Source organism: Thunnus maccoyii, chromosome 12 (assembly GCF_910596095.1).
Source record: "Thunnus maccoyii chromosome 12, fThuMac1.1, whole genome shotgun sequence".
Classification (NCBI taxonomy): Eukaryota; Metazoa; Chordata; class Actinopteri; order Scombriformes; family Scombridae; genus Thunnus; species Thunnus maccoyii.
Genome location: NC_056544.1, coordinates 1,356,205 through 1,381,042, shown reverse-complemented (window position 1 = coordinate 1,381,042; position 24,838 = coordinate 1,356,205). Strand labels below are relative to the sequence as shown.

General features: G+C 38.8%; 1 protein-coding gene and 1 long non-coding RNA gene across 7 annotated transcripts in view; both read right to left on the bottom strand.

Moving 5' to 3' along the window:
* Nucleotides 1-24,838, bottom strand: part of LOC121909468 — a 567,936-nt gene that overhangs the window by 291,557 nt on the left and 251,541 nt on the right. The gene's annotated exons all lie outside the window — the stretch shown is intronic.
* Nucleotides 1-24,838, bottom strand: part of si:ch211-207d6.2 (sickle tail protein homolog) — a 112,993-nt gene that overhangs the window by 42,174 nt on the left and 45,981 nt on the right. For all 6 annotated transcript variants that reach the window (XM_042429993.1, XM_042429997.1, XM_042429994.1 and 3 more), the window contains exons 3-5: nt 13,665-13,863; nt 11,183-11,387; nt 8,086-8,179 (exon numbers count right to left, since the gene is read on the bottom strand). In XM_042429993.1, coding sequence (XP_042285927.1) covers nt 8,086-8,179; nt 11,183-11,387; nt 13,665-13,863 — 498 coding nt within the window. The remainder of the gene's footprint in view (nt 1-8,085; nt 8,180-11,182; nt 11,388-13,664; nt 13,864-24,838) is intronic.

Genomic DNA, 24,838 nt, shown 5'->3' with positions numbered 1-24,838 from the left:
CAACATCCTCAGCTTTATCAGTGTTGGGCAGTCATGTATTACTGTTTCACTGATTACAGTCATGTTTTCTCCAGCAACAGTAGTGTAAGGGATTATGATTTGAAAATCAGTAATCACATTACAGTTACTAATCCCAATAAGGCTCCGTTACTTGGACAATTAGGGGGAGGACATCTTTGCTGTCTTTCTGGTATTTTGCTGGAGGGTTGATATCAGTTTGGTCTCTGTGCGTTCAGTGGACAGTCTGGTCCAGCCACTGGTAAGGCTACATTCAGGAATCAGCTGTTTTAGTTCAGCTGGAGACTGTGAGAACAAAGCAGCTTCACTGAGAGGGTGAAACTTCATGCAGTCACTGCCGCTAATGTTAAACTTGCTACTGATGGTCAGTAAATACCTCCAAACTGTCGACTGGCTGCTTGTTAAACCACAACGTCTCCTTTTCTTCTTCTTCTACACGTGTTAATCACAGAAGATGGAACATGTGACTGTGGAGGCTTTGAAGCTTAAAAGCTTAAAAGCAACTTTGATAAAGCTGACAGCTGTCTAATGAAAGTAAAGTAATGAGTAATGAAACTAGTTTTAGGGAGTAATATGTAATGTGTAAATTATTACATTTACAAGTTACTTGCACAACACTGGTCATATTGCACCAGACCCAGATAATGTTAAGGCATTAAACTCAGCTAAAAACAAATGTAAACCAGTCAACATCCAATGTGTGAATGGCAAGATGGAGAATATTTTTCTATGTCTTTATTTACCTCAAACAAGGAGAATAAAATGTTTTTTTTTTTGTTTTTTTTACATCTACGTCCAGACAGAAAAAGTTTGGATTGTATGAAATGGACTGACTGCACACACTTTAATGTAACATCTCAGTGCACTCTAATCCAAGTCTCATTTATGTAACAACACTTGTTTTATACTAACTGATATTAGAAATTGAGTGAAAGCACAGCAGTGGATCATAAAGAGTCAGTTTGACATTGGTATAATATGTGGTGTATAGTACAAACTTGTCCCCCTTAGCTAGGTCTTTCTAAAGTTTTGCCTCTGACATTCTCTCTCTTTTCCTTTTACTTCCCTCTATTAATCATAATCATCACAACACAAATGTGACTCAACAGCACAGAATGATTGAGTCTAATTGTATTTGGCATTCACTCTGCTCCATTTATTCCAAGCTTAAGTGAAAAGGCGAGGCAACTTTATTTGTATAGCACATTTCAACAACAAGGCAATTGAAAGTGCTTAACATAGAGCATAAAAGGCATCGAAACAGAATATAAAAGCAACATAAGTAAAAAGACATATAAAAACAATTAAGAAGTGTTAAATTTGGAGATAAAAAGAAGCCGAAAGGGAATAATAAAACAAGAGAATAAAAGTTACAGTGCAGTGTAATATATTAACCCTCAAATTTGGTTTAAAACCAAAAAGACATGTATGCTCTGAAGCTCTTCTTTCTCTTACAGAAGTTCTGATGAACAATCCAAAATATATACAGTATATATGACTCGAAAGATGACTGAATTAAATGAGACAGATATTTTAGTGTAGTGAGTTAGAGGTCATTGAATTCAGTTTTACAGACCCTGTCTGTTTTATGTTGTACTTACTTTCATTATAAAAAATGTGCTTCATTAATACAACCTGTAGTAGGGTAGGTATGCATGCACAATTATATATTATGTGTAATAAGGTACATTTGTGGCCAGTCACAACATTTTATTCAGAATCAACACACAGATGTTAAGTCATCCAGAAACACAAACATGTCAGTCAACGTGAGAATGTGGCTCTACCTTCATTACATCTGATAGTGAGGAAAAAACCACAACAGCTCTGTATGTGACTGCAACACACACACTAGCTGCACAACTTTGAATTGAAACAAATTACAAAAAATTTATTTTGGTAGTTTCAAATTTCAAATAAAAAGCGACAGCTCTATTGTTCACAACTGCAGCATTTCTGCATTCATCTAACATCAATGAATACAGATCTGAAATGAATCTCTCAGCTCAGTTTTAGTTTAGTTATTTGTACTATTAGTAGTTTTTTAGTGTATTATTTGTATATGTTGGAGTTGATAAGCAATTTAATAGTATTCAGACTCAGTGAGTGGATTTGATACTGGATTTGCTTTTGATGAGCTTCAATCCTAAATATAATCAGGTTTGCCTTTTTCCTTAATCATGCAACACAAATTTCTACAACTTTCTATCAGAGAGCAGTTTTCTACTGCACATCCAACCACACTTAAATCTGCTATCACTATCAGTCCCACTATGTTGAGTACAGATGTTTTTTTCTGGAAAAAACAGTTTATCATTTAACAATAACAAACTTCTGAAATTCATCAGCATTTGTTGTCTACAGAACCAGCTGTACAATCACTTTGTCTAGATCAATATTGAATGAAATGATTTAAATCAGTCTAACTAAAGTGAGTGCCAAAGTTGACATAATTTAGTATAGGTAGTCATTATTGAGGTTGCACACCCAGAACCAGAAACTATTACAGTTTTTTTTTAAATTGTATATTTCATAGTTGCGAGTTTGGTCGGTGCAGTGCAGCTCCTGATCCAAACCACAGAACACACACAGCTCTGTCAAATGTTCTAAATACTTAGAAAGATGCTCTCCTGTTTGTGACTTACCTCAGCATGAACACAGTCAATCCTCATGTAGCTGCTCAGCTACAGCTTGTATGACTGAGTTTGTGACATGCAAATTCATCTGTTTACTTCAAAAGGGCCTGTCATAACACATAAACTGCCACGAGTGTGAAAATCAAATATGAAATAAAGCCTGCAGTGTAACATCCAGACCAGTTACACAAGGAGAGCAGACTGTCAATCAGATGATTGTTCCAGCACAGACTGAGTTAACACAGAACCCTCACAACAACTAGATCTGCTTCCAACTCTGACTCTGCTCTGACTGTCTTTCACTTCAGCTTTAAAGCTGCATCTCTCTCCCAGCACACACACTCTCTGTAGCCTCCATACAAGTTCAATAATAACAAAACCATTGAAACACTACAAACAGTTTCCAGCCCTCTATTGTGATTAATTAAGTATTTGAGGAAGATTCTGATGTATTGTTCAAAATGTTTCTGACCAAAACCAACACTCATACTAATGGATTTCTACAGAAATGACGTTATGCACAGGAATCTACACTGTCAGCCATTAAGCATGCACACTATCTGCATGTGGAAAGTAACATGAGGGAATGAACACAACATTCCATGAGACTAATTAGACTGTCAGTGGGTCATACCCTACTGTTCACATGTATGTGAGATAAACAGAAGGCAGTGGACAGCCAGAGAACATGCAGGACGCAGTTTATGTCAGCATCTTATCTGTGAGACTAGTGCCAGAGTTAGACAGAATCAGACCTCCTAACTGACATAAACCTCCAATGATAATTAATAATAATAGCTGGCACCACAGTGATAGTGTGTAATTAAGCGTTTTGTAAACACGTCATGTTATCAGGACAGCCCTGAGAACATAAAGCATGGACTTAGTCAAACTCCTCCTTCAGCAGCATGTCACAGACACGCTGTGAGAGGCTGAGCAGATATCACTTCACATGACCTCTGGCTTTTCAGCTCTCCAATTATCACAAAATTGTGTATAATGACAGGAACATTACTTTATACATGTACCAGTTAGTCAGTTAGTTGCTGTCCTTCATGATGAAACCAGGGTTAAATAATGTAAATATGTTTTGTTACAGTGAGCAACCTTCAGCACATTAGTGTTCATTCTCCTGTATCAAAACCATGTTCAGACCAACATCTGCACAGCATGAAGAAAATACAACAACCTCATTCACTTCAGTAAGACCACTGTGTTGGCCAATCAGACAATCAGATCATTGGACAATCAGATACCTGCAAGCACACACTATTGGCAGATGACTTTGTAATGTGAGTGGTGTAATTCTGCCTGTCAAAACAGAAGATATTTGCTGTTTCCATTCTGTTTCCAGAATTGTAAAATCATCTCATTGTATTATAAACCTCTGTGCAGTGTTTAAGCCTCCAAACTCATGGATCTGTTACCCTATTGGCAAAGACAAACAAAGACAATGACTTTTTTCAAGGTATTACATTTTAAAAATCAGGGGTAATTTTATGTTGGAAGACTGGGCAATATATTTCAACTTAACCATCTCATATAGTCTACAGCACTGTGAGGATTAATAGACATTTTGGCTAAACTTTCCCTTCCCAGTGTTGCCACATTCATTCCACTCCTTACTCTTCCTCCATTTTTTCAAGCACAACCGATGCACTGAGCAACTGGTGGAGATTTCACTCGCATAGATTTTGTATCATTCACAGTTGAAACAGGGTGGAAAGGATATGACACAGACATAACACAGACAACCCTTAAAAGTTTGTTTTAAGGGCATGAGAGAGTCACGTGTAACAAGCACTGTTACTTGTACACGATTAGAATATATCAGTTTGTCTGTATGTATAAAACAGCACTCATTAGAGTTTATCAGTATTTTGCCATTTTCTAAAGTGCACTGACTGGCCCCCAGTGACATAGCTTCTGTGATTCTTGTGCCTGTAACACAGAGAACGTCAGACAACACTGAGTGGGTTTAGGCTGGATTGTTAGAGCCGGGGGAACTGATGTTTCCCAACACGACTCTGATTAGCTCGGGGGGATGCTATAATTATACGTCAAAACAAGGTAACGTATTTGTTGCTGATTGGCCCAGAGGCAAGTGCATCATTTATGGGGTACAGCGTGTTTACTGTGGCCTTGTTGAACCTGTCTTTCCTCATATCACTCCTACATACGCTCAGACAGCCGCCCACTGCTAGAGCACAGGGTCATCTGCGGTGGAGAGCCACAGCAGTGCGCTCAGGGAACTCCTCAGTGACAGAATGTCTGATATTTATCCATGCCATTTGTCTTCCCTCCCTCATATTCTATATCCCGCTCCGACATAGTCTGCATATTGTTGCTTGTCAGTTGAAAAGCTCCTACTTTCCAGTGTGGTCACTTCATGTTTTCAGGCAAATCAAGGGGATCACCTACTCTTCTCTCAGTCCAGAATTTTACTAAGGAACAGCTGATGTTTTGGGAAATATGCTTATTTGTTTTCTTTCCAACAGTGAGTAGAGTGAGAAGATTGCATGTGTGGGCAGGACTGATACAGACAGATAGGCATGTTTCTCTATCATCATGCTTGCATTGTTTTCAAGCAGAGGCTAGTGGTCATAAATGTATATGCATAGTGAATCACAACCTGTTTTATTAGAATCAAAAATTAATATAATAAAGTAGCCGGCTGGACTCTAATGAGGGTTATTTTCTACATTTTTGTTATTGTCAACAAATCTCATGTGCAAACCAACAATGAACTGATCTACTTACAAGTATTGTGTGTGAATCCAAAGTCTGATATATCTTATCCCTGGATTGTCCAAAACTATTAAAAACACATCAGTGAGTCACACCGCTGCACTGGGTGACATGTTCCATGTATAACCCACCACTCCATGTGTGGGAACGTGGTTCCGTTTACAGAGCTTTGCTAGCTTGTTGTGCTACATATCACAACCTGTTGACTGTAATGCAGGTCTTTGAGAAATTTATAATGTAGTACAAAGTCAACAGGTTGTGATATGTAGCACAACAAGCTAGCGAAGCTCTGTAAACGGAACCACATTTTGCGCATGCCCAGTGGCATCCGCCGTACCCGTACAAGGAACCTCACTCCCGAGGGTTACTATCTTATCGCTGTTTTTACTCTGATGAAATAGAGAAGTGAAGCATTCAATTGTGAATCCACACTCTCTGACCTGTCTCCTATATATGATACACAGTATATGTGAGAGGAAAACACTGTCTTTTTCCAGACTTGTACAGTATAAATGTTTTTTTTTGTACTATCTGTATTTTGCAGACCTGTGCAGAAGAGGGACAACAAAGAATACAGAGCTGCAGGACTAAATCCCTCTTGAGATTCCCAGAGAGTCCCAGGGAAGAGGAGAGGAACAGTCTTTATATGTTAAACTGGCCATCAAACCTGAGACATTCCAGGAAGCAAATTACACAGTTACCCATGAAGTTTGGAGGATATGCAGCTCTATTCTGATCATCAGACTTGGAACGAAACCAAATGAGTACAATTCATTAAACTTAAGTAAGTGATGACCTCAAAACACTGATGCTGCTTCAGAGGGATGAGTTGGGATTGACTGGGATCACCCTGTGTGTGTGTGTGTGTGTGTGTGTGTGTGTGTGTGTGTGTGTGTGTGTGTGTGTGTATACATGTATCATAGTGTATGTCAGCCTGTCCTGTGATCACTATCAGCAGACCAGGAGGTTAAGGAGGCTTGTGAGCATCTCAGCAGCAGCTCTGCTCACACTGAGCGTTTATCAACTGTATGCTGTGTCAGAGATTTATAAGATAGACCTAAACACCAGAGAAGACCTGTCTTTATGTTTCTTTAGTTACAGATGACGGAGCAAAGTCAACAGCTTCAAGAGGATAACAATGCAGTCAAAGATCAGAAGAACGATAAAATCTGCTACTTTGAACTAATTCTATTCCACAACAAAATCCAATCAAACACAAGGATTTAACTTAAGCCAGCTCAGTTATTGTTTTTTTCTTATCATTCAAAAAATCAAAATCGATGCACCAGAACCAGCTATATCGTCTTTTTTATTCCACACATTATTCTTCATCGTCAAAACCTGGTGCCTACATTACCCACTATGCAACTGTAATCATGTAGCCATTCTGATTCCAAGGGTTCATACTAATGTGGGGGGTGTAATTGCAGCCCCCCTGCAAACACCAATATTATCCAACATGCTCTTGCATTATTATACTGGCCACAGGTGGTAATTACAACACGGATATACAGTGATGTCTGTAAGTAGTCAGATAAGTTTGACAACCTATTTTACCTATAACCTGTTTAGGATTCCTAGAAGGCAGAAAGCTCCCGCCTGAAAATCACATCATTCCTCAAAGTCTCATCATTCATGTCTGAAACACAGTCTGCCACAGCTTGATTATTGTTTCTTGATTTGGTCCAGTGCTTCAATGAAAGTGATAAAAATAAAGTGGCACACTGTGCTTTACAGTGCTAATGTAAAAGACATGCATGATAGTCTGAGTTGGCTAACTGTCAGTCAGAGATCCACCTATGCTTTGTTAAATTTATTCAGAAATGGACTGGTCACACAATCACCAAATGTACTATATGAAAGGTTATTCTCTCAGTTTGCTCAACACAATTATCAAACATGATATGCAACAGAAAGAGGGTTCATGCTACCTAAAGCAAAAACAACTATGATACAGAACACAGTCATGTACAGAGCCATGGTCTGCTGGAATCGATTGTCAGTGCATATTGTTCAAGAGAATACTTGAAAATAGGTTTTAAAGTTTTGTTAAAACAGTATCTCCAAACATTTCAGGAACTATAATTCAACTGTGTGTGTGTGTAAACTAGGAAAAAAATGGTGTAAGATATAAAACGTAAACCTGGGTGAAAGCAGAAATCCCCCTTGGCAGAGAATGAGAAATGTATTTTAATACCCTATTTTCTTGTAATTAAATGTGTCAAAGCGCAGGATGGATAAATATATAATTTAAGAAGGTCATTCAGACAAGAATTTCTGTTTATTGGTATGAAGAAGAAAAAAATCAAGTTTGCTATGAATTCTTGAGGAACTGTGATTGATTTATAATTTTGTGTTTGGCTTAATGCTTGTTGAAAGGATGACAATTTTGTTTCTCTTCTGTATGTACTTGATTATTAATTCAATGAGGTGAGCTGTTTTGTTTGTTGTGTTTATGTGGCTATAGTGTGTATGAGTGTATATGACTGTATGAGTGGTGGACCCCAGGAAGAATAGCCAATGCTTATGCTGGTGCTAACAGGGATCCTAATAAAGAAAGAAATCTGACAGACAGACAGGAGTTGGTATGAGGTTGTTTTATACATAGTCACTATATCAACACTATAGGATACAATGAAAAATACGGAGGATGGAGAGAGAAAGAGACAGTTTGTTGACTCACCCTTCCCTCTGTGGTGGCAGGTCTGGCGTGGCGGTTGAAAACATGTGCTGGGTCTTTATGATAAACCTTCAGACAGGAGTGGGATGTGATGTTTCTAGAAGGAAACAGAACACACAGAGATAATGACAAGTGTGTCAGGTCTAAATCAGCAGAGATTTAGTTTCTGAGTTGTGTGTGAAGCAGCTGCAATCTCACGGCTGACTTTGTCTGACATAAAACGAAATGGCTGTGTCACTTTATCATATGCAGAATTATCATACAGAAGTATGTCTCAAATGATTTAAGATCTAGATTCAGTTTCAGTTCATGTAAAACCGAAATGAGTGAATGATCACATGGATCAGATTGTAATATACTTTATAAAGGGGTGTTCTGTTCACTTCTTATTGCTACGCAGCATGTAATAAAATGTAGTAAAAACTCACTTTAAATAGATTTTTAATGAGTGATTGTTATTGTTTCCAGTTCGATCTTCATCATGTAATTGTCTATGTAAACAATTTTGTGAATTGGACTCAGTAACCATAATTGATCAGCTGACACTTTCAAAACCAACCTTATCTCCTAGAAATGACATTAAAATAACAGCAAATATGTATTGAGAGAGGTAATGCTGCACAAACTACATTTTAAGCAACATGATGAGGAAATTTGTAGTGAGTGTACAGTGTCCCCCAGGTCGCAAAATGTTCACTGTCAACATATTCCATCTGTTTTTCTACAATATCCACTCATGGCAACTAGGGGTGTGCCCAAATACAAATACATTATTCAGCAAAGCACAAATAGTGGGTTTTATACAAATATTTGTTTCATACAAATATTTAAAAAATTATTTGTTGGGGGTGTTCCCCAGAGATAAAGCTGAGCTACTGACACAAGCGAAGTGCTCCCAAGGGACTCTCCATAACCTGTTGTTCCCCTTCTCCTTTTCAAAAGTTAGGTTGTAAAAAATAGGCAATAAATGAAAAGTACAAAGCAATAATTGCCTTTGAAGTTCCTCCTTACACATTACACAGTGTGCTGTCTCTGTGTTATGGTTATATAAATAGGTAATAAGGCGATGAGTAAAGTTTTAGCTCAGTAATCAGCGCAGTCATCTATGATCTGGGAGACTTCAGTTCAAGACCCAATGTGGGGACCTCTGGGAACACTTATTGTAACAACTTAATTTTCTAAAATTAAAAGTGTAATAAAAACAAAAACAGGATTTTTAAGCCTCTTCCCACTTTTATTCGAATACAAATACAAATACAAATAATTATGCTGCCTCAACTAATACAGATACAAATACAAATACTGGGATCTCTGCACATCCCTAATGGCAACTAAAGCATGATTTATATTTTTTATGGTCATGTTTAGGCATTCACAGCACCTTGAGAAAGTTGGGGAAATATCATGGTCTTGGTTTAAGGGAGGAGGCCTGGCATCAGTGTGTAGGAGGGTAATAGGAGGCAAACCCAGCAACTTCAGTGAGTGAAAAAAGGTGACTTATGTACACCATGAAAAAGCACACATGTATCTCTAAAGGATGAAAAGAAAATCTAAATCAAACCTGGGTTAACTGAAGACAACTCAACTCATCAAACTTACGGTGTGCACACACTCACATCCTCCCCCTCTCTACTGACAAACGACAACTCCCTTAAGTAGGCCCTACAATCTACTGCGTAATCAGATTAGTCAAAACCATATTTCTCTCACAGGTGTCAGTCTCTCACACCTACAACAGGTGACATAACTGATTATGTCACCAATAACCAAAAAGCAGGTGTTTTGTTGCCACTCCCCTTTAACTCCTAGGAAAGTATGGTGAGTCAGAGCAAAGAAACCTAACATTTAACTCAAGAAGCAGAGAATGAAAAAATGAATCAATTAATAATTTGAATTTAAACAACATTTATCTGTCTTGATTTAAGCAGAAAATGCTGATGTACAGTAACTAAAAAAAAATAATGCTAAACACAAACAAGCCTTGGATAGTATGAGCTAGCAATGCTACAGATAAAGATGTTACACTGGCTAAACAAACAAATGATAAGCATGGTAAGAAACGTATAAAATGTAAATGAGACAGCGCTTTGTACACCCACCATCCACCCGACCACCTCCCTATTTTGTGTGGCAAAACAAAATAGCAGTATACAAATCAACAAGCAGAGCCATGCCAGGACAGTGTATGTGCTTACTGTGCTCTACACCCCCTGAACTACTCACCAGCTCTGTAGATTCCCTCAGAATGCAAAATCCAACAGTCAAGGAAGCTCAAATATTGATCAACTTTTAACCTCGTTGCAACCTCCTTCCACTGGCTTTGTTTCACCTTCAGTGTCTGCTTCTACTTTTCATTTAACCTGCCATCAGGCCTACTTTTAGACATAGGTAAACTTGGCTTTCACCCAGTGCAAAAAAGGATGGTATAAAAATACTTTGTATTATTATTATTATTATTATTATTATTATTATTATTTTGTGTGCAACAAAGCATTTATCCATTGCCTTATTGAGCTATTCTGTGTTTTGTCTGCAGTTAATCTTTTTCTTAAGCTACTCAAATAAACTTATGTTCTTTGTAATGACTCTAATAAGGACTTCTACTGTTCACTGAGTAATTTCATTTAGTATAAAGGAGAGAAGCCATCTGCTAATGGGATGGGAGATCATGTTTAATACATTATTTAATAAATTATGTAGCATTCTGTAATAGACAAAATGACTTGTTAAGATAAAATGTTAAAAGTTAAGTACTAGAAAGGTCCTACAGGTGCTAGAAAGATATTGGAACAACCTTACACAAAACTAGCCTGAAACACTCATGACATCAAATTTGTTTGTGGAAATTCTTAAAATCTTAAAGCATCCAAAAAGCCAATATATCCAATAAGCTATACTCACCACCTTTTAAAGACATCATTAATCCCGACTGCAACTGAGTTTAAGACCAATGTAACACCAACCCCCCCAAATGAAGGGGTTAAAGAATCCAACAGGTAATATGTTCAGTCTGTTCTGTTCCTACAGTAATCTATAGGAGGCTTGCATGTTGGTGAATTTCATATGATCATGTGAACCTACTGGATCACAAGTCCCTCACCTGATGTCCTCCAGGTCGTAGTAGACATTGCGGCTGGTGTCTTTGATGTAGATGGCCATGTTGGGAGACTGCAGCATCTTCATGGTGAGCTGCTGGGGGAAGGCGGTGACAAACAGAGCCCGCAGAGTGTCATGACTGCCGATCTCTACAGGCATCCGGACCTGCTTTGTCTCCTCTCCATACTGCAGGTACAGCACACCAGGACCTGACACACAGTCAGGGAGGGATTTATGACAGAGTTGTGCAATGTGATACTGCCACATCCATCAATCAGAATGTACAATTTCTGAGTTAAGACAACATTAAAGTTACAAGACGTGTGCCTTACCCCTGGGTCACTGTTAGACTGTGTTAAGTCACAATTACAGTACATATTTAACGAATACAGTACTGTTATCTGTTACCTATAACCTTTAGCAGAGGCGTATCAGTCCCATCCACAGATCTGATGGATTGGGGTTGGGCCACTCCTGGTTCCCTGTATGCAATCTGAGCATTTCTAAACTTTACTATGGGATAGTTGTTGGTATTTAAAATAAACCTGTTTCTTTGCATGCAGTGGCTGTGCTGTGAAGTGTGAGCTGCCTTGTGCACAGCGTTGGCCCAGGGATGATTAATATGAAAATTCTTATCTATTTCTGATCATTGTCAGTTCGGCTACTTTTCTTTGATATGCTGATCAGGATACTTTATATAAATTAATTTATCTGTTTAACATTGGTAAAATTCGTTCTTAAGGTAAACATAAAACTTCCTGTAGCTGCTTCACAATAAGTATTCCACAAGCAAACCATTATAAGGCTTTTTATTTTGTGAAGGAGCTATGGCTTCCAGTGCCCATGGTCAACTTGACCTTGGTGACTGCTAGCTATTTACTGTGTAAAAACAGATCTACAGATCTACAGGAACAGTAAAACGGTACTAATAACAACAACAATACTAATAATAATGATCTTTACTAAATAGTACCCTCCTCAACACAGTTACAAGGTGCAAGGTGTGATTAAGTGTGACAAAGAAGAAGAAACAGACACAGTGAACTGGTAAGATGGACACAACAGGTGCTTACTACAGTTTGTAAAAATTAAGTTTTAACTACAATACCTGTAAATGCAGCCTTTAAAGTGAGTTGAACTTCAATTATAAGCTTCAAAAAGATCAGATTAATTGCAGTTTGGTTTATTTTTGGCTTTATGTTGTTGTTTAAAGGCCTTGCACACCCACAGAGGTCTTTTTAGTTGTTCTGGCTCTTTAGATCTGGTTTAAAGTTAAAGTTAAAGCAAGTTTACTGAGGTCAACAAACTCCGTTCATAAAGCTGTAACAGATGCAAGAAAACTAACAGGAGATTCAGAAAAACATCAGTCCAGTGCTGTCTGTATACACTCACAGTCCTGAGGAGTCTCTGTCCAACCTATAAGTGAAATCACCTGTGTAGCTGTGTGTAATGGGCCTCATGCAAGAAACACTTGTAGTAACAGATTTGTTCTTAAGTGGTATGTACAAGTGATTTGAGAGAATTTGTTGCATTCAGCATTTTTTGTATTTAGACTTTTTTGTACAACTTGTCGTACGAGTCATACACAGACAGTCGGCCTTTTTCTACAGGTCAAAAACACTTGTTTTATTTATACTGAATGATAATGATATGATATGAATGATAATGCCTTAACCTGAATGAATTTTGGAGTTTAAATATCATGCTGAAATTAAGGGGGAAAAATAACAAAAATAACAAACAAATAATGAAAAATCAATAAAATTCATCATATCATCATCATGGCTGCCAATTTACTGAGAGGTTCAACAACTTATGTTCTTTGATTATTTTTTTTATTGTTGGCTTAGCAACTTGTACAGTTTAGTAGTTAGGAAACCTGTCACTCAGACAGCTGCCCCAGGTGTCTGTCCACTATCATCTTGGATTATCACCTGACAGTGTGACTTCACCTGTGATGGAATATATATTTTCTCATCTGTCAACATCTTCTTGACCCCCTCCTATCTAAGTCATGGACTGCTTTGCTTTAGAACTGGGTTTTTTATTATCTATGTCAAACCATTCTCACAATTCGAGTCTGATCTGATGACACATCATAAACAATTCATTTATATTTTCTATTTGTTGCAGGTTCCCTAGTAAGACTTCTGCAATATTTATGTTTTGACCACTTGAGCGGCGTACAGGCAGACTTTGAGCTCTGCGTTGTTCGTCTCTTTACTCTTGGGTGTCCTTTTTTATGAAACCGGTAGTCTTGTATAACACTTTAGGGTTGTTGATTGCTAATTATCAAATCTCAGATATGTGCACCTGCTCATGAAGTTCTTAATGTAGTTTCTTAGTAGTTTTGTCAGACTGTCTAGGCTGATGTAAGGTACTAGAGGTTTTACAGATATTGTTTTAAGACTATTGCAACTATTCCAACTTCACTGTGTGTGTGTGTCTGTGTGTGAGTGTGAGTGTGAGTGTATGTGTCTACCTACCAAGTGACCTCTCTCTTGTCTGACCACTCGAGCGGCCTACAGGTAGACTTGCTCGGGCTTTACAGCCCCTTGTAAAGGGGACAGTGGGGGGCAGCACCTCTCCATCAGGCATGGTGTCTGCAGCCAGAGGGTCCTGCTGCTCTGCCAAGCCAAGCACACCTGCACAGGGGGGGCTTTCAGGGGGCCTGGGGCTCCTCACCTGGACAGCATGAAAAAGAAAACAGACTGAAGTACATTGTGATTATATGAGGTTCTAGATGGTGGCATGGGCCTAACTCACAATCACTGGAAAAATAACCTTTAAGCGTAAAAATACATTCCAGGTAAGAGAACAGCAGTATCAGGAAATTATCCTACCAACATGATAACATTAAGAATAGAGATGAATATTCAAGTCAAGCTTCAAAAACACTGGTTCCTACACTTCCCATAATGCAATTCCCTGTCTGATAAACTTGAAACCCCACATCTCCACCTTGTGACATGGGTTTTCTTTTACAAATGTGTAGTCTCAAAGCCTAAACTAAGATTACTCAAGTGAGTAATTTAGAACAAAGTTAGGAGGTTGTAATAGTGGAGCTCTGTAAACAAACCCACATTCCTGTGCTGCCTACATGCTCACTGGCATCTGCCTTAAACAGAACTACCCTCCTGAGACTGAAAACGCTGTTGATCGCTGTTATTAGTCTTTGGAGCTGTTACTCTACACAAACTAACATGACCAATCTCTTCATAATGAAGAAACATGTCATCCAGCGCAGCGGTGTGGTTCACTGATGTGTTTTAATAGTTTTTGGACAGCAAAGGAGGTCTACGGCACAGAGGAATAAGATACAGTATATAACACAACTTAGTACACCCCTGTGCAGTATCACTAAAACACTGAATGATTCAACATTGTATTATCCTACAATAATTGTAATATTTTTAGGGTGGAGTGTAGGGCATTTGATCTTATTTGTAATTAAAAACAGGTTAGATAGACTAAATTGAAAATACAAGCCTCAAAGTACAACCTCAATGCAACAAAAGTGAGTACTGTAAAGGCTAATTGCCTGAACAAGGTTATAAAAGAATATGTGAACACCACAAATGTCCCTGAACAAGTAAACCAGATTGTGAGACTTCATAAAGATGGGGGAGGATACAAGATCATCAGCAGGCTACTGAACAGAAGCCAAAACACAGATGCAGCAGTGGTTAGACGGTATACTACCAATAAGAGAAGCTGCAGTGTCCGTCCTTGAAAAATGATGGCACACGCAATTCGCCATTTACGCGACCTTGCATTGAAAAACAGACAAGACATGAAATTCAATCCATGAAGTCAGTTTGAGTAACAGATTTCTGAATATGAAAGCTTATCAGATGTCAGAACATTGCACAGCAGTTTATAATACACAGTTAGGAAAGTTATCACGGCGGCAACTATTTTATCTTCTGTAGTGACTGTTGCGATTTAAATGATAGAAGTACTCTTTTCACGTAATCCAAAGTAATCCACCAGGATTGTGCTTTACATGTATGTGATTGGCCAATGCAGCACCTTGCCAGATGATGTCATGTAGTGTTTTGGCAAAAGTTGAGCCTGGTTCACATTTTTGCAGAATGACGCTGTGTTTTTAAACCAGAATCCTCTGCATTACATCTACTCCTTCTCCCTCATTGAAAAATCCAGAAACAAAGATGAGAGAAAAGGATAACTCCATTTTATTACAACTTGGGTCTTATTTTTGTAGTTTTGTCCATCATTTCACTGAGTGATAATAACACTGTACTCGTTGAACACATAATGTCAAAGAGAGGAGAAAACAAAGGTGAACTGTTGTAAACAACTGTCACAGTTCACAGACCCACTTCCTGCTTCAACCAATGCTATGACCTCACTGTGTGCACTTTTATCCTGTCCAATGACAGATTATTAGCAACATTTCAGGTTGGCTCACTTTCACTTTGACTTCCAAATAAACTGACTGCTTGTGATGTCACTATGTTCCCATATCCCATCTATTAACTTGGTGACTACAGTATTATCAGAGCTGATAGAAATGATGGATAAAACTCCTAGGTTTGGCATGTAGTTATAATGGTAAAGGTTAGGGTGGAATACATTATGTCAGTGATGGTCCTCACAAGTATAGGGGTACAAACAGTGTGTGTGTTAGACTGTGTGTGTAAATCAGTGATGTGATCTGAGGTGAGTGTTCTGAAGTGGATTTCCTCTTGGCAGCCCTGCAATGTGACATAGTCCTGTATGCACACGCTCTCACTGATGCACGGCCGCTGAGCTGATGTTCGCAACCTGACGTGTGCACAAATGCATGCACATACACAAACACACACATACACACACACACACAGACGCACTCATATGCATGCACATATTAACGCACAGAAATACTGAGTCACTGCTATGTAATGACAAGGTAAGCCATTGTTGAGCTGCTCTCTGCCACACTCCGCTGAGTAATGCCCTGTGGCTAACAGGCCCACACATCCATATTAGTCTGCATTACACCAGGATACACCCTCATCTGTCTGTCTGTCTCACTCTCATCACACTGCACGAGTTGTGTGGATGGCATGTATCTGTAAACACATCTGATGAGTAACAAGACTAGGTCAGAACCTAGTATATGGCTGGACTGTGCATGGTCAGTGTGTGAAATTGTGACCAATGTGTTACAGGGATAGTCAGTGGTAGTGTCTATAATGTGAATTCCTGGATGTTAAATGTTCATCTGCAATTTTCTGTAGTGATCCCAGTAATATTTGCCCGTACAATGTGCTGAAGTAGTATATCACATGACATGGTTAAGCTATGTTTGAGTCAAAAAAAAAGGTTATAAATGCAGTTGCAAGAACAATACTTTCCACTCACATCTTGGGATGTTTGATTTGAAAGAGAACGTATTTTAATTGTAATTATAACTATTCTAAATACCTGTCTATTAACTCCCTCTGCTCTTTCATCTGTTTCACTCTATGGATGTCTCTTGTTTTTCACTCTGCATTGAGTGTTTTGTGGGAGTGATTGTTATTTGGGGTGCTTTAACTCTGCGCTCTCCCTCATGCCTCTATGTGCCTTCTTTCTGCTGCTTTTTTTCCTCCTGTCCTCCCCAATTTTTTTGAGTTACAAGCCCCCACTGGTCTGAACTAACACAGATGCAGTGTGGGCAGGGAGGTCAAACACAGTTCAACACTGACTGTTACTTGATGATGATGATGATGATGATGACGTGAGACCAAGCTGATTTTGAGAAGATCAGGGGTGACACTGGAGACAGAGGCAAGACAAAGAGTAAAAGGAGAGTGAAATATAGAGGTACAACACTATATTTAAATGTTGATGACTGACAGTTTAATGGCAGGTATATGATAAGTTGATTTGTAACTTAATTTAACTTTTTTGTGTGTTTTTGGCCTTATTTTTATGATTGTTAATATATTCTAATATAAGTTTATTCAGGCTAGGTCACTTTAGACATTATGGGCAACTGTAGCCCTGCTAATGTTAGCACTAGCACTGGCGGAGTTTGTCCCTCTTTGCCAGTCTAGGTTCACTGTTTACCCGGGGACAAACTCTGACATAGAGGCTAATCTGAGGACACTGAGGTATCATCATATTGCTTTAGTGCCCCTTGATTCCACTCATTTTTTTCCTCTTTTCCAAAGGACATCCACTTTCTCCACTGGTAGCTCAAACAATGCTTTGTGGTAGGAAATGGACAAGCCAAATGCTGCAGACTGACTGGCTGTTGTTGCGTTTATTTCTGCTGTGTGATAGTCTGTTAGATCTATTCATATCAAGTAAAAAAATGTCTGAAGTTTTTATCGACATAACCTTCATTGTGATCCCATATCGAGATCGTTTTATCGCCCAGACCTAGTTGGTGTTATGGACACATTTCAGTCAGTACCAAAACAGTTTTAAGGTTTGACAACCTTCCATAGTTCTTCATTTACTTTCCAAAATCATGTCTAAATACACACATCCATATGGGACCAGAGACACACGCAAAGTCACACAGGTATAGGCTGAAACAGTTTAATTCAACGGGCCAACAAAATTCAACTGAAGTTGGATTCATCTTTCACGATGGGATGAGCGAATGTCTTAGCTGTTTGGATATTTGTCAAGTCAAATCAACATGACAAATATCAACTTGTTGTCCTGTATATAAAAATCTCACAAACTCGTTTATCTAAAAATGCTACTTTTTGGAGGAATGGGCAATGCTTTTTTTAGACTAAGCACTAGCATACCTTTTTCAGGTTAACTTGCTCTCAAAGTCACAATAATGAACACAACCTCTTCGCTGTCACATTGATGATGTACAGCGCAAACGAAAAATTCAAGTTAAGGATTTAGAGAAATCAGATCAAATTTCATGCAGTGAACATGAATGCAGCCTTTATCTAAGCAGCCAACCTTTAGTAAACACACAGACCTGTCAGAACATGTGGAAATATCTGCCAGAACAAAACAGACAAGCATCAAGAGCTCAAGAGCTCAGAACAATCAAGGCTCCATTAAGCATCAGTCAGACAGCCAATGCACATATTCTATTCAAAACTACAAGAACTATTCCTTTAGTCCAATAAAAGCTCACTCTGAACAAACTTCAATAACACTGCAGCCCACACGGATAAATGTGTATTAAATATGTTGAGAGCCTGTTTTGTACCAGTATTTAGTGATACTAGATATTACAAGTTCTATTCCAAATAAAACATTCCACAAATATACCAGATAACTCAGAATATATCAATCATTGAATTGTCTCAGCAAATGTAAATACATTAATGTACAATATTTTGTGCAGAAGTGAAAATTTTAGTGTCAAAGTGACACACAAACCACAGGATAACTGAAATCAGTGGAGACCACTGATCGACAGCACATTTCATGGTAACACAGTATATGTTTTCATATTGTGTGTAAAAAAAGATCACAGTGTCACCCAATGATGGAGGTAGAGGAAATGTTCGTTCTCTAGGGAGCCTAAATGTGGCGGTGGTCGTACCAGATGAAAGGTAAGGGGTCACAAAACCACCAACTTTGAATCAGTATCAACACCCATTATCTAACAGAACTAGCATCAGCCAAACACGACCACTTCATATCAAATATTTTTTTGCGGTTAATGTCATAAAACTGAAACAACACTATTTTAAACCTTCTACAACAATAAGATTAAAATGTGCACAAGCCTAAAAAGGACATTGTGGTATGAATGTCTCCACTTTTAGTTTAGTTTTGTCATTTATCAATGCTGTGAGTACCACAAATCAAATTCCTTTCAGCACCATTATAGACAGAGACAGATATCTCAAAACCTGAACAAATAAAACCAAAACCATGTGCATGGATAGATAACACTACCAGAAAGTAATCTGGGTGAACCAAGCCTTTAAATTTCATGGCAATCTGGTCAGCAGTCGTTGAGTTGTTGTCTTGACCAAAGTTCTCAGGCAGATGGAAAGATGTACATACAGATCAACCAAGTGAAAGAGGGACCAAACATCAACGAGACATTATCATCCATCCATCTATCCTAGTTGTACACTCACTCGGGGTAATTTACCTGAGCTGACAACCAACATCTAAATCCCAACCTTTGTCTACCCATCCATTTTCCACCCTTTATCCTGGACCAGGTCGACCAGGTCACGCTTACCTTCACTCGAGAACAAGACCCCAAGATACTTGAATTCCTGCACACACCTCTCAACTCATTCCCAACCCAGAGGGATCAGAACCTTTCTGCTATAAGCAAAAGCTGTGTCCCCATTCCATAAAACACTTACATAACTGTATAAAGTAGCTACATACTATAGACTATCATAGTATTAGGGATGCACGATATTGCATTTTGTGCCAATATCTGCTATGCCGATATTTTCCAACTCATTTTGGCCAATTGCTGATGCCGATACTGATATATGCACATATTTTTTTCCCCTGCCTGAGGAGACTAATACGCATGCAATCATAGATTGTACTAAGTATGATCAAGAAAGACAATATATGAAGGAAGAACTTAGGAATTTCAGGAGCTCAGCATTAAAATTTTAATAAACCTGCCAAGTAGGTGGAGCAGTAGAGTTTTCTTTGAGTTTATTAGACAAGAGAGGATTAATGTGTAGGATTTGATCTCTGGTCCACACTCCAAAGCAAAAGGTGATGGTAATGCACCTAATATGCTGGTTGCCAACCACTCATTAAAACCAAAAACATTAAGAAGTTTTTTCAAACAGAGTGGTACATCCTGTCAGCCAAGGTGTTTCCTATCTGTGCAGCTGAGCACAGCAGCTCCTCAGCAGAGTGTTCCACCCTAACAGTCCCAGTGCTTCCTCCACAGGTTCCACTTCACTCAGCTGCCCAACAGACGCACTGCTTCTTTTCACTTTATAATAACATCTGGGGGTTGGTGAATCCACACGGAGAGTCCGGGCTAGCTGGGAGGTTAACGGAGTGTTAGCTTTAGCATGGCTGGAGGGAAGCACAGCCAGCTAGCCTCCCTTAACCTCCCAGCTGGGGCTCTCCGTGTGGATCCAACCGGAGCACCGAGCCCGAGGCTTGTTTTTCAGGTTAAAGTGGGAAGAAGCAGCCGGTCTGTCAGGCAGCAAAGTGAAGTGGGGCCTGCAGAGGAAGATCCGGGACCGTCAGGGTGAAAAAGTCCATGGAGGGAAGCACAGACAGGCAGCAGAGGAGAAGGCAACAAATCGGTTTCTGGCCGATGCTGATATTTCATTTTAAAGCCTTTATCAGCTGATACTGATGACGTGGCAATATTATCGTGCACCCCTATATAGTGTACTGTTTTTGCAGTTAGTACCAGAAATCAATGCAGTATGTGTGCAGATGGACAATAGGGTACATTTACAGCATACACAAAAAGTGTTTTATTCTGCATACTGACCCTTGAGTATACTTAATTTTGTCACTTATTCAGTGTATACACTACACAGTCAATACCTGTATAGAATTAGTGTGTATGATGGAGCTGGGACACAGCTGATGAATGAGTGAATGACTGAATGAATGAATGAATGTCTTTAAGCGTAAGTAGCTGCTTAAGTCGTCACTCACTCATTTTTTATGATGTGTAAATATGTGTCTGCTCCATGCATACACAAACACACACATCTGTAAAAATAACTGAATACATTAACACTGACATGAAGTGTAATTTTGTATGTGGGAAGGGAGAGGCTTCCATCATAATGAGTGAATTAATGAAAGGTCATCAGTCTAACCATTTAAAAAGGAATCAGTCTGGCTACTTCACATTACAAGGAGCAAACTACAGGCTGATGACACAAAGGAAAATAACTGTGGACTGCCTGAAGCACTGAAATCCAAAAACATGAAACACACATTATGCAGTCCTCTAAAACTCTGTCGAGTGTTTCTGTCGAGTGTTTGAGGTCTTCCCACCTCAAATAGACAACGTAAATTTTCAAGGACTACTAATTACAGACCTGAGGGAAGTTGACGAGTCAGATTAGCTCACCCCCACACTGTAGTCTGAAGAGAGGACTGATGATGGTTTTTAGTGCTGTCACGTGGGCCTAAGCTGGAGCCACAAAACATGAGTCATTGCTCAGCTGTAGTAGAATGCGTCAGTTGGTGTAATCAGTTTTTTCTACAACTGAACATGTCCAAGAACACAGAAAGTGACACTGACTATAGCAGAGGGTTTTGTTGATCAAAATAAACATCATACTGGTTATTGCACTGCACTTGCATGAGAGACATTTGCATAATACTGTTTCAGTGTTACAAAGACACCAGCTATGATTTACAAACTGTTGCCAAATAAAACCTGGGGCCAGATGCATAAATGATGCATACACACAAAAACCATGCATATGGCATTTCCCGCACATGGTGAGAATGTGTGCATCTCATGCATACAGACCACGCATACACGTTTTTCTAAAGTGATATGAGGGTGATGTGATGAGGTGGAGATGAAATACAAGGTGAGAAACGGAGTCAACATGTTATTTTTCTGTTAAGACTATTTATTTTATCCATTGTGACACACCATGTAAAGTCAGTTTTTTCAATTAGTAAATTGAAAATCCTTGATGAGTTTGTGTGTAAAACAAATTAATTTCCTAATTTTCATCAAGTCTATTTTTAGGAATGTAAAGACTTTTAACGAGGGATGCACGACATTGGATTTTTGCCGATATCCGATATGCTGATATTTCCAACCCATTGTGGCTGATTGCCGATGCCGATATATGCACATATTTTTACCAGCTGGCTGAGGAGGCTATTATGCATGCAAGCATAGATTATACTATAATCAAGAATGACAATATATGAAGGAAGACTGGAGTTCAGTAGTTCAGCATTAAAGTTCTTCCCTCATATAGGCTATAGTCTTTCTTGATCATTAGTACAATATATGATTGCATGTGTAATAGTCTCCTCAGCCAAGTGGGAAAAAATATGTGCATATATGAATATCGGCAATTGGCAAAAATGACAGTCAAAAAGTAATTGTGTTAAATAATTGTGATCCAATATTGAACAAGATAATCGTGATTATAATTTTTGCCATAATCAAGCACCCCTAAAAACAACATAAATTGTGATTTACACACACACACACACACACACACACACACACACACACACACACACAAAGAGTTTAAATATGTAAGTGATAAATTGTAAATATGTATGTAATGAATTGTTTTCTTTAAGAAACTCTTACTTGAACATTTGTCAGTGTGCTCCTAAAGTTATATGTGTGCTCCTAATTTTTTTCATTTATGAGCACATGTACTCCTTGAAAAAAAAGTAAGGACTGAATACTGCTGTCAGATGTGAAGAAACACTAAGTAACTGGAGTGTGGCGCAGTCCAAGGGCTTCTGTCACAGGCATGTAGATGTTTTCAGACCTGGGCTGACAGTTCTGACTTTACCCATCCCCCCCTCCCATTCTCTCTCTCCCTCTCAACTGGAGAGAAGGATTTCAGAGTACTCTTCTTGTGAAATATCCTCATAAATCCCATGACTTTGGCCAAATCCTACATTAAAAATCACATTTTTTGTAGGATATTTCGTGAATCCATTGATACACGTTTCAAAGTGGTCAGACTTATAGTTTAGACATCAGAACCATTTGTTTGACACAAAGTCCATGCCTAGAGATTGCCTCCCCATTGGTTTACATTGTAAGGTATGATGTCGCACTACAACTTTCAGGGCTTATTAGATCTAAACCGTTCGAGTTATTACAAAGGTTTTAAAAATTTTGTTCAGCACAGTGTGATAAGTTTGAAGCCGATACCATTAACGCCCTAGGAGGAGATAGCGTTTGATCATGGTCCAAAATTGGCACAAAGTCGTACTTTGATGAGCACACTGCAGACTTCCTGTTGGATTTAGGTCAGGGGTGTCAGCATATGATTTGTAGGTCTTGATGAGACGAATAATTAAGTTTTGGTTCAATCTCTCTACAACATTCCTACGGGCTGTGGCAGCCATATTAGATACGTAGGTGGTGCTATAGAGCACATTTTGGCACTTTGGGGGATAATTTTTACATTTTATCAAATTTGAGTTTTTGAGCATGTTTAGGGGGTCGAATTAAGGGTTGAAGTGGCATAATAATAAAGAAAGAAGAAGAAGAAGAAGAAGAAGAAGAAGAGGAAAGAAACAAACACACAAAATACAATAGGGTCTTTGCCCTTTGGGCTCAGGCCCTAATAAAGCTGTAGTAGCAGACTAACGTAAACTAACAAGTAAATCAAGTACATCATCATTGCTCCACTAGGCCTGTCTTTGATGTTTGACAGTGGTCAGGTGCCAAACTGAGGTCAGGCAGCGGCCATTGTACCCTCTGACAGCTTTGGTAGAGTGCCAAGCCTTTGAAATGGACCTGGCACTGCTTTCATTCTCCACCTCACATTACTGGTACAGAAACAACAGTCAAGCAGACAGTCAAAATGACAAAATGTGGGTTATGGGGTGAGAAGACTGGAAAAGAGGAGGAGTGGAGCAAGGAAGGAGGAAAAGAAAAGGAGAGAGAAGAGAAGATAAAGAATGTAAAGAGTAAAGAAAGCAGAAGACTTTAAAATCATTAACTTTCAGCCAATTTAAACACTGCAGTTAAAAATGTACTTTATATATTATCCAATAAAGTCAATGCCACCAATCTGTACTGTCAGATATCCGTATATCATCACTACTGAAAATGTTTAAGATGTCTTTAATTACATTTTACTGGCCAAGATATGAGAAAGTATGAAATGTGTTTTTTCTTTTCAAAATACATGTTTTACTGCTGTATGGTGACGAGATCTACAAAATGTTTCAGAAGAACTGATCCATTCAAACCTGCCTATTCAGTTTGTGTTGGAATGTGAAGGGTTACATGAAAGAAGCCTCTTTTGTCAGCCTATCAGAGTTTTTGGCCTCCACAGTTGCTGGTGCCGGCACCTGTGCCGCACTGAGTAGGCACACTATCTGACAGTCATCGTAGCCGGCAGATCCACCGCCAAATTTCAGTGGCAGCAGCTGCGTTTACGTCACCATGACTACATGGCCCATACAAACATAAACAAGTCAACGAAGACTGATAAAATGTCATTCAGGTTAACATAAAATCATATTGTGAACATTACTATCCATGTTGGCAATTATTTGTCAGCTAGGAAAGCTACCATGGCTTTTGCCCTGTAGGCCGACATTGTTGTTTGTTTTGTCAGCTGATGATCATGTGATTGTTGCCGCTGGGTTGACAGATAACAAAGATTACAGGCAGATTACACTCCATTTAAAAACATAGTTTAAACAGTGTTCCCGGCCTTCGCCATTATGTGTTGTGGTGCACCGGTGCACTGAAATGGAGCAGACACAATCACAAGCTAGCAGGAAATAAACTGATAAACAAGGCAGGTGTAACCACGGCTGGTGAGGATTATCCTTGCCTTTTCCAAGATTAACTTTTAATGAAAAGCTGAAAGAGAGACCTACACCAGAGCTAATTTGGTGCAGAAAACCAAGGTTTTTTTCAACTCCAGGGTTTCGTTTTCATATAACTTTCATCAATGTGATCATTAAAGGGTATGTTTTTAAAATCTAATAACAGCCGCCATGCAAGCTGATATTATTCTGGCCGCTGCTGCCACTGTTGTGTATGTTA